Here is a 13727-nt window from a genome sequence, read left to right on the forward strand (position 1 = left end):
ATGGCGCAGTGGTTGAGAGTCCGCCTGCCGATGCGGGGGACACGGGTTTGTGCCCCGGTCTGGGAAGATCCCACATGCTGTCAAGTGGCTGGGCCCGTGAGCCATGGCCGCTGAGCCTGCGCGTCCGGAGCCTGTGCTCCGCAACGGGAGACGCCGCAACAGTGAGAGGCCCGCGAACCGCAAAAAAAAAAAAAAAAAGAAGGCACAGGACTTTAAAAACTTGGCCATGGCTGCCATAGGAAGCAGGACAGTTGGGGGCAGGGGTAGAGATGACAGGAAACTACCGGGAGGCCAGGGCTGTGTCCATCTGGGCAGAGACTGGGGGTGAGGCCCCCTCTGTGCTATGCCTGAATCTTGCACTTAAGTCACTGTACTCTAGGGCTTTTATGGGTCCTCTAGAAGCCACTAGGTCCTCTGCCATCTCTGGAGCCAGGCCTGACAGGTAAAGATGGGCTCACACAGGGGTTTGAGTCTTCTGAACTTTGATGACCTTGGAGCCCCCAATCCTCACCCAGGAACCAAAGTCATCCCCTGCCCTGGTCCTTGAGGGATCTACCCAGCACAGAGCTGACCATGTCCCTTCACTGTTCAAGCACTCCTCACGGCCCCTCACTGCCCTCAGGAGGAAGGGAGCTCCAGTCCTCAGCCTGCCATTCAAGGCCCTGCCCCAGGGACTCCCCTGGTGGTCCAGCGCTTAAGACTTCGCGCTCCCCAGTGGTTAAGAATCCGCCTGCCAATGCAGGGGACAAGGGTTTGAGCCCTGGTCTGGAAGATCCCATGTGCCATGGAGCAACTAAGCCCGTGTGCCACAACTACTGAGCCTGCGCTCTAGAGCCCGTGAGCCACAGCCAACTGAGCTCGAGTGCCACACCTACTGAAGCCCACATACCTAGAGCCTGTGCTCCGCAACAAGAGAAGCCACTGCAATGAGAAAGCCGTGCACCGCAATGAAGAGTAGCCCCCGCTCGCCGCAACTAGAGAAAGCCCACGCGTGGCAAAGAAGACCCCACACGGCCAAAAAAAATAAATAAAAAGAAAGAAAAATATTAAAAAAAAAAAAAAAAAGACTCTGCGCTCCCAATGCAGGGGGCCTGGGTTCAATCCCTGGTCACGGAATTAGATCCTGCACACTGAAATGAAGATCCCGTGTGCTGCAACTAAGACCCGGCGCAGCCAAATAAATAAAATAAATTTTTAAAAAAGTACGAAAGGCCCTGCCCCAATCAGCTCCTGCCCACCGTTCTCTACCTTCAACAAAATATCTCTGCCTGAAAAGCCCTTGTTGCCCCTTCTGCACCTGGCCAACTCTGATACACATTTCAGAAACCTAGCTCAAAAAAATCCATTCCTCCGTGAAGCCCTCCCTGCCCTCACTCTGGTCTCCCAGAGCCTCCATCTATCCCCTCCAATTCTGACTCTGTGGGGCTAAGGGGGTCGTATATCCAGCTCTCTCCCTCTCCCCAAGACTGGAAGACCCTCAGGACAAGTCAGAGGGGTGACTGGGAAGATTTGGTGAAGGGAGCAGGTCAACAGGGACACATCTGAACTCCCCCCAGCTTCCCTCAACAACTTCCTCTCAGACTCCCCCAGCTGACTCCCTACCCAGAAATACACAGGCATGCAAATCCAGCCACTCAGCGTTGACCTGCCTCAGGCCCAGGTGTGAAGGGCCAGCCAAGGAATGCGGAGGCAGGCGGAAGGCCCAGGGTGTGCATATATATTTGTACTCACATGCAAATCCCCACCCCAGGCAGCAGACAGACCTGGCGGCCCCTTCTCCAGATGTTGGCGTGACCGGAACTGCTGGGGGGAGGTGGTGGTGCGTGCTGAATCTGCAGGGCACGAGGGGGGAGGCTGAGGTTAGGGGAGTACTCTTCTGTGCGCATGTCCCCTCCACCCCCACCAATGTCCAGCTAGAAAGCAGAGAGCTTGTGGCATCTGCCCAGCAGAGAGGCACAGGTGGACTCATCGACCCAGGAAAGGGAAGAAGAGTCAGGAGAAATCCAAGAGGGCGTCTCAAAGGAGGAAGCATGTAGTTGGGCCTCAGTGGAAGGGCTGGATGGGGCCCTGAGCAGATGGACGGGGGAGTGGGCATTTGAAGTCAAGAGTCCAATACCTCCCACCCCTTTCTTTGCCCCCCATACTTGGCATTTATCAAGTGCCAACCATTGTGATAAACTGACCTCAAAAGAAGTAGAAAGCTTAAGTAGACCAATGACCACAGAAGATTAGAAAAGTGACTTGAGACCTACCATTAAAAGGACAACAGGCCCCGACAGTTTTATGGTTATTTTATCAAATCTTAAAGGACAGGAAAGTGAAATGTTCTTTAAACTACCTCAGACCTTTGAAAACAATGGGAACTGCCCAAGTCATTTTATGAAGCTCTTGTAGGTCAGAACCTAAGTCTAAAAAGAGAGAAGTATTGACCACGAAAGGGGAAATGTTAGAAGCCAGGGATTTCAAGGAAGATCTCTCTGAAGAGGTGACATCTGAACTGAGACCCAAAGACCAAGAAAGACACAGCCAAGCAAAGGAAGAGTCAGTTGTGGGGAGATCTGGTGCAAGGGTGTTCCTGGCAGGGGGAACTGCAAGGGCAAAGGCTCAGAGTGATCATGAGTTTGGCATTTTGAAAAAAAGCAAAGAAATCTCTATGGCTGGACAGTGCGAGCAAGGGAGAGAGGGGAGGGGACTGGTGGTAGGGAGAGTTGTGGCACTTGGATCACATAGGTCCTTGTGGGCCACAGTAACGAGTGTGGGTTTTACTCTGAGGGCATTAGGGAGCCACAGAGAGTTTGGAGGCAGGGGAGGGTCAGGATATGATTTTACAGTTTAAATAATCCCCTGGTACTTCCATGCATTGCTGGTGGAAAAAGAAAGAAGTAGAGCCACTCTGGAAAACTGTCTGGCACCTACTAAAGCTGAACATGCATCTACCCTTTGACCCAGCAATGCTTCCCTTCAACATTCACCTAAGAGAAAAGTGTCCGTGTTTTACCAAAGGACACAGACAAGAATGTTCTCAGCAGCCTCATTTGTCAGAGCCCCAAATTGGAAACAACTCAAATGCCCTCAATGGGAGAACTGGTAAATGATTTTTGGTAGATTCTATGCAAGACTACTATACAGCACAGAAAAAGGATGCATTCCACCTCCATGCCACCACACAGGTGAATCTCCCAGACCATGTGCCGGTTCAGCAATACTGGGCTCCCTAGAGAGGACACACCATGTGATTCCATTTATATGAAGTTCCAGAACAGGCAAAACTCACCTACAGTGATGGATATGAGCACAGTGGCCACCTGGAGCAGGTACTGTGACAGGACAGCGGGAGTCCAGGGACTGGGGTGTCCTGTTCCCCGGGCCAGGACCTGGATACATAGATGTGTTCAGTTTGTGCAAATTTTTTAGCCCTACTCCAACGATTTTTGCATTTTTCTCTATGTGATTTATCTCAACCAAAAGATTTTTTTAAAAACCTCATCCCTGGGGACTTCCCTGAACGTCCAGTGGTTAAGACTCTATGTTTCCATTATAGGGGGCATGGGTTCGATCCCTGGTCTGGGAACTAAGATCTCACATGCTGTGCGGCGCGGCCAAAAAAACAAAAACCAAAACAAAACCCAGAACAAACCTTGTCCCTAGTCATGGCTGCCATGAGAAACAGCATCTGTCTGCGCAGGAGCAAGGTGGCCGGGAGAGGCTGGGGCAGGTGTCTAGGTGGGAGATGTGGGGCCTGAACTGGGACGGGGGCTGCAGGTAGGCAGAAGAGGATGGATTGTTTGGCGACCAAGGGGACAGGATGTGCTGGTGGCATATGCCTGGGGTTGGGAGGGGGCCTGGGGCCTCAGGCCTGAGTGTTGTTCTGGAGGGGGGAACTAGGGGTACAAAGGAAGATTTCATGAGTGCCTGGAGCATCATAAACCCTCTAAGGTGATACCTGTGGTCACTAAGTCCATCAACAAACACCGCTGCAGTCCTTCAGGCCATGACTGTCATCTCTCTCTACGAGGTCTCTTAGCTCCCTGGTGATGGAGATGGGGGTCTGGAAGGAATCCCACCCTCCCACTGACCCTTCACTGCTGGCCTCTCCCTGTGGAAGGACTCAGTTTTCTCACCTGTAAATGGGAGGGAGAATTCTTCTCCCACCAGCTGGGGAGGAGGGGGCAGTGGAGGGATCTATCAACCTTGGCTTCTGGCCTCCCAGAAGCCAGAAGGAAGAGGGGCCTTGGAACTGGGGATGCTGAGTCAGCGTGCCATCTTGCAAGACCACAGTGACACTTACTGTGACACGCTGGGAGACATCAGACCCCTACTTCCTCCCCCATAAAATGGGTCACAGAATCCTGATATCAAAGGCTTTGCAGTGAGGTTTGAGAGAAAAGATCAGGAAGAGGCAAGTTCCCCTTCTTGCCTCCCAGTGGGTCTTTAATGGAGGGACAAGTGGCAAAGTCACGCTGCCAGACCCTTGAGCTCAGAGGCCTCAGTTTGGTGGGGGACCCAGGCCGGCGAGGAAAGGAGAGGAGGAAAGGAGAAGTGAGAGGCAGGTGGGTGGCCTGGGGGAGATGAGGGCCCGCGGGACTCGGCGAAGCGGGGAGGGGGCGCTGCTCCTGGGCCCTGCAGCAAATCAGGCCGGTGGCCCTGCCTCACGCAACCCAGGCGGTGGTTTCATCACCTGCTCCCCAAGTACCTCATTACAGGCGACAGGAAGAGCCCCTTGGAAAGTCGGGACCCCCCCTCCCCTCTCTTGAGGGCTCCAGTGGCTCCCACCCCAGCTGCTGGAGACACCCCTCCTCCCCGAGCCGGGGCCCTGGGCCGCCTCCTCCCTTGGGAGCCTGGGGAGTTGGTGGCCCAGGTAGTGGGGGGGGGGGCACTGTGGGTGACCTAGGGGCTGGCTCAGCCCACAACAGCCCCTGGAGTCCCTCACCTGCCCTGGGGAGAAGGCGGGCTCTAGCAGTGACTACTGTGCAACCAAACTTCTCTGGGCCTCAGCTTCCTACCCCAGAAGATGGGGAGAGTCGGCGACACCTCCCTGAGTTGGGGGGCTCTCTGGAGATAATATCGCCCTCTTTCTCTATGCAGGCAGCTTTTGCCATCACTGGGCCTGACCCCTCCCAGAAGGCCTTGGGGTCACCTCTCCTCAGCCCTGGGGTGCCCAGCTCAGAGTGAGGGCCCCGGGCAGACCCAGGAAGGGTGCTGGGGACAGGGGGTCAGGGAGAAAGCTCTTTCCTCCTACGTACAGATTGGGGGGTTGGGAGATTCCCCTCGCAGGGAGACCCCCCAAACACATGAATCACCCCCAACACCCACATACATAAGTCCCCAAAACACATGCAGTCCACAATACATGCAGACCCCTCCCAAACCCACACGGCTTGCCAAACACACACATCCCCCAAACACACACAGAGGCCTCTGCACACGCAGATGCCCAACTACATGCAGACCCCTCAGACACACACAGCGTCCCCCAACACCTGCCGATCCCTCGAATGTACACAAACCCCCCAATATATGCAGACGCCCCCAAACACACGACCCCCAACAACATGCAACCCTCCTAGACACACACAGAGCTCCCCAAACACATGTAGACTCCCCAAATCCATGCTAGTCCCCCATTATAAGCAGGCCCCCAGACACAGACAGGGCCTCTATCCCCTGCAGGGGTATCGCCCACCCTCTGGCTTCCTGAGGCAGGGTGGGAGCACCCCCCAGGGGAGAGATGTGGGTTCGGGGCTGGGGGTTCTGAGGGTGGGGTGTGAAGATCTCAGGGATCGCACGTACGGACACTGCCTGGGGGACACAAGCTATGCTGGTGCAAGGTGGCAGGGGGTTGAGGGGGTCTTTGGGGTATTTCTGGGGACTGTGGGGGTCTGAGGGTGGGGTGTGTTACCCACGTGTGGCTCTGAATCCCAGAATGTTCCAGCTGGAGGAGGCCCTTTGCGGGGGTCCCTTTGTTTATAGACCTCTCTGGCACTCATGGGGAAATGGAGGCCCCGTGGGGGACCCTCAGACCCACCTCCACAGACCCCTCCCCAGGCCTGCTCCATGAGCTAAGAGGTATGATGGCCTGGCTGTGGCTATGGGCACAGCCAGATGGGGGTATCGACTCCACTGTACACTCATTGCCTGACATGCTCCAAGCCTCAGTTTCCCCATTTGTACAATGGGCCCTGGGGGCACCTCAGGCACTCACCCACATGTCCCTCTACTTTAGACAGGCCTCATCTACCAGCAGATTCCCAGCTCGCCTTCCGCCCCTTTCCAGGCACCTGAAACACCAGCCCCAGACAGACCTGCCACTTTCCCATTGCCAGGCTTTTGCCCCCGCTGTGCCCTCTGCCCGGAACGCCCTTCTCAGACTTACCCAGGTCTGAGAGGCTGCTACACGTCCTTCAAGCCTGGGCAGAAATCTCTCTTTCTAGAGGTGCTAATTTCCCCGGACCAGATTTCTCTTTCCCTGTGTCACTTAGTCCTACCAGATATTTTTGGTGCTTCTTTGTTACTTTCTTTGATGATCCTGTTGCCCCACTAAGACGTCCGTTCCACGAGGGCAAGGATGGAGCCTTCCCAATGCCCGGCACACAGTAGGTCCGCAATCACCCTTCCTTGAATGAATGAGCAAACAACTGCTTAACAAACGGAAGAAACATCAGCAACGGGTTCCGTTTTCTTTTAAATGCCTCATGGTTCACAAAACAAATTTGAGGTCCCATCTGGCCCACAGGCCGCCAGTTTGAGGGGGCCCCTGCTCCCCCACTCCTCTCTAAACAGCCCACAGCACGACAGCCCACTGGATGGTGCTCATGCTTCTCTCAGGCCAAGGGGCTGACCCTCTGAAGGTTCCAGTGCCCGCGTGGAAGAAAACTATGTCCCGGGGTCATGCAGAACCTGGCTGCCCTCACTGTCCACTGAAGGTCCTGCCAGGAAGGCCATTTTCTCTGTCATGGCCACTGCAAATGGAGACGTGCCCCATCCCACCTCCCGTGGGGCTTGGGACTCCTACCCCTGGCGCTGAGAGAGACCATACATTCAGAACCCAACTCTGCTATCTCACACAGGTCAGAGCCCTCGGCCACTGAAGGCCCCCAAAGATGTCCCCTAAGCTGTGGTGGCAGCTGCAGGAACAACCCGAGGCTTCTCTTTCTTTGTTCCAAAGAAAGATCTCCCCGTAGGGCCCCAGAAATTCATCCCCAGAGGCCCAGACCTCCCAGCTTGGGAAATTAGCACATCTGTCAGAGCTGAGAGGAAGACACTCAGCCCATAGCCCAGCAGGCCCAAGACGCAGCCAGTGGGGAACCCAAGATGGGGCCTTTGAGGCATCCCTGGTCCCCACTTTCTTCCCCAAGAAATGTCTGGGAGCTGACCAAGGTGCCAGGGACGCAAGGGCAGGGAGTGGACAGACCCGTCTGACCTTTCCCATTGCCCAGTCGGGTGGGGGAGACGACAGACGCGTAAACTGTCAGGGACAGAGCCCTCACCAATGAAATTCTATAGGGCAGGGGTCCCCAACTCCCGGGCTGTGGACCGCTACCATTTGCAGCCTCTTAGGAACCCTGCTGCACAGCAGGAGGGGAGTGGAGGGCGAACAAGCGAAGCTTCATCTGCCGCTCCCCATCTCTCACATTACCACCTGAACCATGCCCCCTGCCCCCAGTCTGTGGAAAAATTGTCTTCCATGAAACCGGTCCCTGATGCCAAAAAGGTTGGGGACCACAGCTATACGGGGAGGCAGTGGGGGAGGTGGCAGGGGAGGGGGATGCTTTGGAAAGATGGGCCAGAAGGGACTTTTTGAAAAGGGGATCTCAAGGACTAGAGGACACCAGCCATTAAGGGGTGTGGGTGAGAGACTGCCTGGTGGAAGGAATGGCAGGTGCAAAGGTCCTGAGGTGGGAATGTGCTGGGTGGGTTCCAGGTGCAGGCGTGGATGGTGTTGCCAGGTATGGGTGAGCAAGGGGCATCTGGAGACAGAAGAGGGCAGGGAGGCTGCAAGGGGCCTTGGGGATCAGGGTGAAAGAGTGGGCTGTAGAGCAATGGAGAGTCATGGAGGGTGTATGAACGGGGGTGGGGGGTGGCTGCGGTGCAGTTCAGGATTTTCAGCAGACTCCGTGGCTGCTGTGGTGAGAAGTCCTTTGGGAGCAGGAGGCCAGGACAGCGTCCAGTGGGAGAGGGTCGGGGCTCTGATTGTGGAAACTGGACAGAGGCAGGCCTGTGCCCACAGCAGTGACTCATTAACACAACTTGCCTGGACTGTTCCCTTCCGAGGACCCCACCTCAACCTCTGGTGAACCTGAACCTGGAGATCAGGACAGGAAAGCTGACAGGCCTGAGGCTTGCTTGGCCCCTGGCAGAGGGTGGGGTGCGGGTGGGCCTGGATGGGGCTCACAGGCACGTCCACTCGGTCATAGTTCGGAGGGCCCCTCCTGTTACTGAGTGCCTGCTGTCTGCCCGGGCCCATGCTCCCCCTCATTTACACGCAGGACCAGCTTGACTCAGATAGCCCAGTGAAGCGGAGACGGCTGCCCTGTTTTATACAGGAGGAAGCAGGCTCCTTCCCAGGGCCACACGGTGGGACCCCAGATCCTCGCTCAAGCGTGGGCTTATACCACAGGGTTCTCCGGCCGTGCCCCAAATTCACCCTCGCCGACCCAGTCTGGGAAGTGGGCCTGGGCACCAGTGGGATCTGAGACACTCATTCCTGAGTTCCCTGGGGCCAGTGAGCAGCCTCACAAGCCCCCCCCCCCCACAAGATGCAGGCTCAGCGAGGACCTTTGGGAGGCTGAGAAATGGGACCCAACCACTGTGTACACCCCACTCGGATTCATGGGCCTGGGCTGGGGTGACCTCTCCAACCCCACATGGGATCCCAGGAGTGTGATAAATACTCTCTGACAAATGACATCTGTCTCCAGGTGCATATGTGCCTCTAATATTCCAGAAGGTCAGACCCCCAACATGTCTATACTCATTGCATCTGAGTTGGGGTGACAAATGATTTTAATTCCCTTTCTCCTCTAATTTGCATTTTCTAGATGTCTGCCTGGTTGGGTAATGATTTAATGAAATCAATCATTAGTTGGAGATGGGAAGTAAGATCGGGCTCAAATTGCTCAGGTCACAGGGTCAGAAAGGGGTAGCGATTTGTCTGAGGTCACACAGAGAGGAGAGAGGAAGCTGGGGCCCCTCACTCCTGGCTTTAGTTCTCCTAGGGGCTGAGGGGCAGCCTTGAGCCCGTCCTTTCTCTGAGGGGCCTGCGTGTTTCCACCTGGCCTCAGTCTTCCCTCCTGCAAAGTGGCAGCTTCAGACCAGATAGCGAGTTCCCAGCTCTCGCAGGTGAGACCCCAGGACTCTAAATGTCCCAAAATTCCATTCCCTGGAGGCCAAGATTCACTCCTGGACTCAGATAGGTAGTGGAAGGCAGGTATGGGGACAGGAGGGAGCAAGGCTGACTTCTCCCAAAGCTCCTTTGACCTTTGAAATCAAACCCCATACACTTGTCCTTCTGAGTCTAAATACTTTTTTGAACCCCGTTTCCTTCACCCCAAGAGCCTGAAAGTTCTCATCCCCGACGCCAAAGATCCAGAGGTCCTGACCTTCCCCAGTGAGGATTCTCAGCTGGTCAGGCAGAAGGCCTCAGCTATTTCTGACTTCTTGGGTCTGCAGCTTGGGGACTGGGAATAGCCGGGGACCCCAGTTGGCAACGTCTGCTGCCCTGGACCCTGAGAGAGGCAGAGGGTGGGGACCATGAAAGTAATGCAGCCACGGGCTTGTCATGTGCTGACAACCTCGGAGGGCTGTGACTATCCTTCCTATACCCATGGCCCAGATGGGACACTGAGGCACGGGGAGGAAGTGGCCCAGGCAGCTATGGTGCACCACTCAGGGGTCTGGGCCCACCATCCTGCCCTCAGCCACAAAGGCATCCTGTGGGCCCAGCTGAGGCCCCACGTTCACTGCATGAGGTGCAAACCCCATGGGGTGGATGAGGGTCATGGCGGTCACAGGCACACGTGGATGTCATGCCACTTGCAGGTCTGGGGCCGCGACACACAAGGGCACACCGACAGCAGGAAGGCATGGGGTCATGGTTGTGCACAGGGGGCTCCAGGATGCACAAAGGGATGTGACCCAGGAAAGGGGACCACTGTAACTCACAGTCGCATACCAGGGGCTCATGGCACCACAACTTTGGACTCACAATTCCCCAACTGACACAACCCTCAGACACATGCCTTTTGGACACACAACCCCTCAGACATGACACACACTCCTTCAGACATAACTCCTAGACATGCAACCCCTGGGACACTCACCCTTTCAGACACACAACCTCTCAGAACCACAACCCTTGACCGCCCCACCCCCCGAACACAACCCTCAGACTCACACCCCTTGGACACATACCCTTTGGACACACAAATCCAGGACACATAACCTCTCAAACTCACAATCTTAGGACTGCACACCTCTTAGACACAACTCTCCCTCGTACAGCAGGACATTCGGACTTTCAAACTCAACCCAGCCCACAGATGCCATTCAAAGGACACCGCAAAAACCTCGGCCCAACGCAACACGCACCTGCTACACCTGGACCCTTGGACGCTCGCGCACCGACCTGGAGGAAGCAGCTCAGAACCCCGAGCGCCCGGCAGCCGCAGAGGCCTTCGGAGTGGGCGGCCCCGCCCCCGGGAGCTGATTGGGCGGGGCTTAAATTTGCATAGAGGGCGTGCCACGGGCTGCGATGGACGGGCACTCGGGCGTGGCCGGGTCCCGGGAGTTCTGGGGCCCGGGACTCAGACGCGGGAAGACTCTGAGGTGGGGAATAGTATAATGAGGGAGGGGGGCCCGGGAGGGAGCTGGTTCAGACCTGCCAGGCTTCCCCCGATGTCAGTGGGCGACCCTGACCTGCTGAGCCTGACCCTAATTCGGACCCTGTCTGTAACCCCCTGCTATCTCCTACTCTGGACTAACTTCAAACTGAGTGAAATGTAACTCCGACCCGGGACCTGAGGCCCCAGGCACCGAGACTTTCTCGAAGCCAACCCTGACCCTTGCTCTCACCCAAATGGAGGGACTGCAGAGAGGGGCTCTAGGGTCGCTGAGGGACCTCGCCCAGCTGTGTGCTTCCTGCAGCTGAATGTGTGACCCACGTACTTCGACAGGAGGGTAACAGACCCCTCGGTGGCTGGGTGCCCTCCTCCACTTCAAAGGTCAGCTTCCAGGACTGGACCCCCTCCCTGGGATCCCAGCACCACCCAGCACAGGTCCAGGCCCAGAGGGGGATCAGAGCAGGATTAATGAGTGAATCGAGGTGGAAAGAATTACAGGATGAAGATGACTTTTGACTGCGCAATCCTGGAGAAGCCCCCAGTCTGAAGGAGGCAGAGCTACCACATACTCCCTATCCCTGTGGGATCAGAACTGGGCCAGAGGGGTCAGGGAGGGCTTCCCCCAAAGAGGGGTGGAGCATTTATACTGGGCCTTGAAGCATGAGTAGGAGTTTGCCACTGGTAGAAGAAGAGGGAACAGGACTTGCAAAGGTTCAGAGAAAGAGTGCAGAACATTCTTTGGTGGGGGAAGATGAAGCCAGAGCAGTGAGTGGAAGTAGATTGAGCTGGGCACCCAAAGAGAGGCTTGGAGATGGGGGAGGGGGTCCACTGGGGCAGATGAAAGGGGAGAGTAGGTGGGTTGCAATGGCTGCCTGGTGTCCACCTTCTAAGAAGACAACAGGAGGTGATTGGACCACTCAGGGGAGAATATGTGGAGATATTAGTATGTGGGGGACACTGAAGAAGGGAACAGAGACCCTGCCTCTCCCCACACCTCAGTTTCCCCATCTGTGACATGGGCAGTTTGGACCCCCAGCCTGGGCATAGATTTCTCTTTGGACCAAAAAAACTAGGGTTCACACTGTGTCATAAAGGTGGGGATCAGGGTTCCTGCCTCTCCCACCCCGTCTTTGCTGCCCTTCAGTGTCCAACACCAGACACTCAGGTGTCCCAAGAACACACCAGGGCCTAGGCCAGGTTGGGGGCTTCTGCCTGGGCTCAAAGGCACAGAACAAGGCTTGGGGAGTGTGGAGGTGGCTGGGGAGGCCTGGGGCCCTCGAGAGCTGCTCTGTTTACCCAAGACCGCCTGCCTGCCTCTGATGCAACAAGCAGGCTCTGGTTACGTGAGGGCGGCAGCTGGAGCAGCTCTAGGAGCAGCCCAGGCTGGGCCAGCTGGGGTTGCCCACTATGGGCCACACCTCTTGCCCCCTCACCACTGGGGCTTGCTCCTGTGTTCCTGCCCCTGCCACATTGTCTCCTTCCACCACTCATGGTGGAAACACCCTTCCCATTCCGGTCCATACCATCTTCTATCATTCACACCGTTTCCTATAATGGCTCCTTCTTTCTGCCTTTACCCCTGTTCCTGTCCTATACCCTCCCCCATCGCTGGCTGTGTTACCCCATGTGGACCCACACCCCCCACTGGGCCAATCAAGAGTCTCGACCTCAGTCTTCTCAGATGAGGGGACACTCTTAGGTGCTGGAGTAAGAGGTTGGGGGGTTGAAAGGGAGATTTCGGGGGAGAAGGGAATGGAAAAGCCCAGAGAGGAAGATCTGGGAAAGGGGCCTGGAAGACGGGGAAGGTAGAGACAGGGATGGGAAGGTGAGGAGGTGTAGAAGCTGCTCCCCCCAAGTCCCCCTCTCCAGATCCTCTCCCAGAATGTCAACAGGGGAAGCCTTTGAAGGATCCTCCATGGCAAGGACAGTGTGGTCCAATGGGTAGGGCTTCAGGGTTCGAGGACCCTGGGTTCCCATCCCAGCTCTGACTCCCACTCGCTGTGTGACCTCAGGCCAGTCACTTCACCCCTCTGAGCCTGTTTGCTCATGTGAAAAGTGGGGACAATAGTAGTCCCTCCTCTGGGGGGGGAGAAGCGTTTCAAGGTCGGCCTCCAATGCCCCCTCCTCCTCCAAAAGCCTTACCTATCCCCCCTCCCATCTGTTGTTCTGACACCCCCATCCCTCCTTCTACCTGAGCGCTGACCCCGTGGTTTAGAAATGTCTCTGTCCAGCTCTGTCTCCCGGAGCCTGGGCCGTGTGTTGTGGTAGCACAATAGGGGTGTTTCCATGGGTTTCTTGAAGAACTGGAGTCCTGGAGAGGGTCTGAGTAGCGTAGGGGCATGCGGACCAATCTTGGGGCATCCAGAGGCCTTGCTGGGGGATGAGGCAGGGGCCAGGAAGGGGCTTCCCAGGGGCAGGACCCTCAGAGTACAGAGCAGGCCTGAAATAAAAACTAGGACTTGGGGCTTCCCTGGTGGCACAGTGTTTGAGAGTCCGCCTGCCGATGCAGGGGACACGGGTTCATGCCCCGGTCCGGGAAGATCCCACATGCCGCGGAGCGGCTGGGCCCGTGAGCCATGGCCGCTGAGCCTGCGCGTCCGGAGCCTGTACTCCGCAACGGGAGAGGCCACAACAGTGAGAGGCCCGCGTACCGCAAAAAAAAAAAAAAAAAAAAAAAAAAAAAAACAGGGGCTAAGAACAAAAAGCCAAAACTCAATTCTGATTCCCATCCTGACCACTGTGGACCAACTGGAGACAAGTCACCGCCCTCCCGGGCCTCCTTTTACTCCATCCACAAATTTGAAGGAGACTGGTGGAGGGTGGGGGGGACAGTTCCAACACTTAACCCAGGGAGCCCTTCCAGGTTACCCCCACCCGTGGGTGCTAGGC

General features: G+C 56.3%; 1 protein-coding gene across 8 annotated transcripts in view; it reads right to left on the reverse strand.

Annotated features, from left to right (window-relative positions):
* The window catches only part of LOC309820139 (BLOC-1-related complex subunit 8), a 34423-nt gene that overhangs the window by 7393 nt on the left and 13303 nt on the right, over positions 1–13727 (reverse strand). For 4 of the 8 annotated variants that reach the window (XR_014296489.1, XM_082650694.1, XM_082650690.1 and 1 more), the window contains one exon: positions 1764–1832. Coding sequence is in view for 5 of the 8 variants with exons in the window: in XM_082650694.1 (XP_082506820.1) it covers positions 1764–1832 (69 nt within the window). In the remaining 3 variants the exon portion in view is untranslated. Of the gene's footprint in view, positions 1–1731; positions 1833–3274; positions 3375–10587; positions 10720–13029; positions 13297–13727 lie in introns of those variants that run through there. The other 4 variants (XM_082650696.1, XM_082650697.1, XM_082650695.1 and 1 more) reach the window with 4 other exon arrangements.

This window comes from Grampus griseus (assembly GCF_964374135.1).
Source record: "Grampus griseus genome assembly, chromosome: 3".
Classification (NCBI taxonomy): Eukaryota; Metazoa; Chordata; class Mammalia; order Artiodactyla; family Delphinidae; genus Grampus; species Grampus griseus.